General features: G+C 38.4%; 1 protein-coding gene across 1 annotated transcript in view; it reads left to right on the plus strand.

Moving 5' to 3' along the window:
• fbxo7 (F-box protein 7) overlaps positions 1–5,373 on the plus strand; it is a 26,741-nt gene that overhangs the window by 15,424 nt on the left and 5,944 nt on the right. The window contains exons 7-11 of the mRNA XM_035680528.1: positions 764–841; positions 1,009–1,110; positions 2,517–2,657; positions 2,852–3,040; positions 5,093–5,252. Coding sequence (XP_035536421.1) covers positions 764–841; positions 1,009–1,110; positions 2,517–2,657; positions 2,852–3,040; positions 5,093–5,252 — 670 coding nt within the window. The remainder of the gene's footprint in view (positions 1–763; positions 842–1,008; positions 1,111–2,516; positions 2,658–2,851; positions 3,041–5,092; positions 5,253–5,373) is intronic.

Below are 5,373 nucleotides of genomic sequence, written 5' to 3' on the forward strand. Positions count from 1 at the left end.
GCAGATTACAACCAACTGAATACCGCTCAGCCTTCCAAGTCTGTAGGAGAAACTACGGTGGCCTGCAAATTAAACCCAAATATTGCAGGTAAAGAAATTGTTGACAAGCGTAAGATATCTTTTTTACGCAGATGATCTATTGTTATATCTGTACATCTATTACATTTTAGTTATTTTAAAGTTTTTAGTTTTTTTTGCTGCATGTAAAAAAACAACTGACCATTCAATGTTATTTTTAGGCCAAACTGCTATTGGAGCAGAATGTATTAGTATTTTGGTGTGATTGTGCAACTAATTAGGCCTTTTTCTGTCTTATTTGGGACACATGGCGGGACACATACAGTGTGTTCACAGATAGATAACTACAGTATGTACTACCAACTTTTTACTACACATTTACTACACAAAGCAGATCAGATCATCAATGCAAAATCAATACTTATATACAGCACATAATAAATAAATCAAGAGATAACAGAGTAGTGAGCGCAAACGTTGTTTCCAAGAATATAGCGACAGCAGGGCAGTCCAGGATGGTGTAACATTACCTTAAAGGTGTGTACACTATCTGAGTGGATATGTTAGTTGGCTAAACTACAGTTTAATTCAAGTTACTTGTAGAGTAACAAGATAGGATGAGTGTGCAAGCAGCGTCCATACAAGTAAAAACATAAAGCAAATAACATCTAAAAAACGAGACAGAACAGGTTTGTGATTTGTTTTGCACACTGATGCCCACAATAACCTGAAAACTGTCTTCCAGTTGGACTACGTGGTGACGTGTGCCGTCTGCACGCGCTCAGACGCAGGAGATATCCACATCCACAAGAAGAAATGTCAGGTAGGAAAAACACACAGCTCTGCAGGAGCAGATCTCACTCTTTCATTACACCAGAACAGCTCTCCAATTAGCTCGATTCAGGCCTCACTTATCACAGCGGACGTTAATGAAGCTGCTGATCTTTATTCAGTCAGTCTGAGATGTTTTGTCTTCTCCTTCCCTCACAGGAAGTGTTTGCGTCTCCCAGCAAACACGCCATGGACAGCAAAGGAGAGGAGTCCAAGATGAGCTACCCGAACATCTTCTTCATGATCGACAACTTTGAAGAGGTAACTTCTGTCTGATCAGAGTACTCATTACTACAACTTACATTAACGCTACATGAGTCATATTGAAGCCTGTGGAATAAGTTTGCACCATTTACATAAACAAATGTCACTTCTTCTTCGCACAGTCATACATCAGGATGTGCAGATATCACACACACAGTGGTATAAAGTAAATATTTGTTGTTATGCTACTTTCTACTTCACTACATTTCAGAGGCAAATATTGAACTTTTACAGATTCAACACAAAATATAACTGTTCATCAACAATCAACTAGTAAATTATAGATTAAGCTACCCAGAGGTATATACCGTGATTAAAATGAGCTCCACATTTAGCAGCTACAAAATTAGTTTTGATGTTCCCACCAAACACAAAACAAATATTCGCCTCACATTACTCACGTGTGAAAATTTGCCCTTTAATCTGCCTTACAATGGTGGTACGAGCCCAAAATAAACAGTTTGCTGTAATTTAATGTCAATAAACAGACCAAAAAGATGCTGAAATAACATGACGGTGATTTATAAAAAGTCTGAATTCATCTGTGAGCAAGACGACAAGCAAACAACTTTTAAAATGTTTGTTTTCTGAATGGAGTTGATCAGAGCTATGCTAACTTAGTTCATAGTGAAGTAAAACTGATTGCTGGAATTAAGTAACAGACACATATTTTCCGTCCTATTTTTTACCAAGCAATCTCCTTTTCTGTTTTGTCTCTATAAATATGAAGTAGTATCATAAAGCCTCATAGTTCAGTATTTTAACTAAATTTCACGTGTTTGCGCCATGTGATCTACTCACATAAATAATTGTACTGAAGTTTAGAACAATAGATCCTTATCAACATCCTTTAAGTAAAAGATCTGAATCATTATTCCAATGCTGTTTTTTTCTGCTTGTAAATGTAAAGGAGCCCAGGGATGAAATTATTAAATGTGATTGGTGAGTAAATTTGTGAAGAAATGCTAGAAAAGGTCTTCCCCCTCACTAATGAAGCCACAACAGCAGCTGATGTGTCCTGATTGGACAGCGGAGCCGGTTGCTGCTGCCAGTTTAATGAAGTGTGACTTGATGCTTTTTCACTCCATTTAAAAACGAGCTCCTGCATTAACACCTTGTTTTATAGGTCGACCAGAGGGAAAAACACCAGATCAGACATTTCTCTCCTGGGAAGAAATCAATGAGTTGTTTTTTGGTCCTCAGAAGTGAGATAGAAGCAGCTTCTTTGTGCTCGACTAAACAACTCAATGCCAGCTGACACCGCCAACAGTCGCTCTGTTTCCTTTCTGAAGCCAAACGTCCTCGCAAACCGAGAAAGATGATGAGGGACTTTTGGAGCTTTAGGGTTGTTGGGTAAAATAAAAAAGGTCTTTGCAGTTAATATATTTGTATTATTTGTGTAGGTGTTCAGTGATATGACGGTGGGCGAAGGGGAGATGGTGTGTGTGGAGCTGGTGGCCAGCGATAAGAGCAACACCTTCCAGGGAGTCATCTTTCAGGGCTCGATCCGCTACGAGGCCCTCAAGAAGGTCTACGACAACCGGGTGAGAAGCTAAACGCTAACATGCTGATGTTTAGCAGGTATAATGTTTACCGTGTTCAACATGCTAATGTTAAATTATACATCTGTGTTTTTCTTTTAAAAAAAAACTATTTTTCATTAATGTATTTTTAACCCTCACGACCAACAGTTTTTACGTGGATCTTTGACAACGTCTCTGCTGTGTGTATGCTGTAGGTGAGTGTTGCTGCTAAGATGGCCCAGCGGATGTCTTTTGGCTTCTACAAGTACAACAACATGGAGTTTGTGAGGATGAAGGGTCCGCAGGGCAAAGGTCACGCGGAGATGGCCGTCAGCAGGGTGCCGACAGGTGACACCTCGCCCTGTGGCACCGAGGAGGACCAGGTGTCACCCATGCACGAGAGGGTGAGTAAAACAAACAAACACATATATAAACGCCACGTAACCTGGATGCAGCGGTGGAAAGTGCAGTTACTGCTTTTAGGTACAATTTTGAGGTAGTTGTACTTCCTCTCCACTTAATAACTTAAGTTACTACTTACCTTGTACATTCAGATTAATATTATTAGTTATAAGTAATATTATAGGTTAAGTTAAAACTTTATTGATTGGGAAATTCACAAGCTGTTCAGTAGTAAATAAAGTAATTAAAATAATAAAGATATGAATGCATCAATAATAATACAATAAAAAAATAAAAGTATATTATTCTGAAATGTGCTATATGAGTACTTTTACCTTTGGTCCCTATTTAACACTAATAATACTTTACACTTTAATATACACTTTATAAATGTTTACACTAATAGTTTTGTGTGTTTACTTAAATGTTGAGTACTTCTTCCACCACTCCTGGATATCACCAGCTATAATAAAACAAAGATATACACCACTAGATATAGAATGTAACATATGATTTAGCATGTCAACATGTAAGTTAACTTCATGTTATTATTTACATTAGCACATTGACAGCTAAGATGGTGATGACAACTATTAAACTTCCAGTAGAGCTGAAACTGACAGTTTCTCCCAAACAAATAATAACTAGAAAGTCGACGGTAAGCGGCTCCAATTTGGGTCCAGTTCTTGGTTGTTGAAATCTGTTAAAAACCTGAATTCATTAAGCATCTGACACTAATGAACCTAGAACCTGTTGTACAGATAATACTGTATCGTCTGCGTACATTTGAATGTGGCAGATCATCAGTGTATAAGATGAAGAGCAGAGGACCGAGAATACAGCCCTGGGGCACACCATTTAATGTCCTTTTAATGTCCATTTGCTTGGTTCTGCTGTAGCATGTCTGGTTTATAAAACACAAACTTCCTGGAAAACATTTCCCGGAGTTTGCAGGTAAACAGTTTTTATTATTCTAATATTAAAGTTCAAATCTGAGGTCGTATTTAAAGTAAAAAATCCAGTCTGGTGTTTTGACGCCTACAGACAACCTGAATCCACAAAGCAGGAACTCCACACTTCCCATTTGTCAGTTTAAAGGTTGAGTTTGTTTTCAAGGCTTCACTTCCTCTTGTGTGTCTGCGGCTTCCCGAGAAACAGAACAAAAAATACCCCAAAACCTTCAGCTCAGCAGCTCTGAGCCTCACTAAGCTCCATACAAACATATGAAATCAGGTCAGGATCAATAATAAATGCTGCTGGACTGCAATATGCATCATTTAAAAGTCTGTCCTCCAGATGTGTTTCACAGTCGTCTGACAGATTCTCAGAGGTCAGAATGAAATTAAAGTTTTTATCTTACACAAAGAAAAAAACAACTTCATATTTACCAAAACTGAGAATCAGCTGACGTAGATTTAGTGCTGTGAAACCAGCATGAGGACGAAGAGAAAGCTGATCATTTAACAACTTCTGGAGTAGAGCAACTACTTTGATAATGGATTCATCATTTAAAGGTTTTACATATGAGATTCTGAAGCATTTTATTGCCTTCTCTAAACAGTGTACAACGCAAGGTAATGTCAGCTTAGGAATAACCACGTTGAGATGAGCCATCTTGATTTTAAGATACACCAACAGAAACAGAGAAACAGCATACAAATAAACCAGATATTACAAAAATAAACTAAACATAAAGAGACAAAACAACAAAAACTGTAAATATGAAGACGAGATCAGTTTAAAACAGATCGTTCATTCACAGCGTTAATGTCAGTGAACACATTCAGTAAATAGTTCCAACACATGATTATGAAATGAGGAAGTTATGAAGGTTGTTGTTGTTATGGACAGAACAAAGGAACCATAAATTATTAGTTGTGTTTTTGGTGCAGGTATTTAAACAACTAAGAACTGGATCCAGAGTGGAGCCGCTCAGACAGTATAAAGTTACATAAAATGGAGATAGTGGAGTAAATGTGCTCAGTTCAGTGCTGTGGTCAGTGTATAAAATAAACCCTAATGTGTGTGAACTGTCTGTCGCCGTCTTCCTCCAGGTGACGTCCTTCAGCACACCTCCGACCCCAGAGAGGAACCGTCCTTCCTTCTTCTCTCCATCTCTGAGACGCAAAGTTCCCAGAAACAGGATCGCAGAGATGAAGAAGTCTCACTCTGCCAACGACAGCGAGGAGTTCTTCAGGGAGGAGGAAGACGAAGGTACGAACTGGAACACGAACCGGTCGGACTGGTTTACCTGCTGGTGTTTATCTGTCTCTATTTTTAGCACCGAAACTTGATAATTCTTCTGATAATTTTTGATCCTGTATTGACAGTCAGA

This window comes from Morone saxatilis, unplaced genomic scaffold, assembly GCF_004916995.1.
Source record: "Morone saxatilis isolate NCDOM2014 unplaced genomic scaffold, NCSU_SB_2.0 Contig10, whole genome shotgun sequence".
Lineage (NCBI taxonomy): Eukaryota > Metazoa > Chordata > Actinopteri > Moronidae > Morone > Morone saxatilis.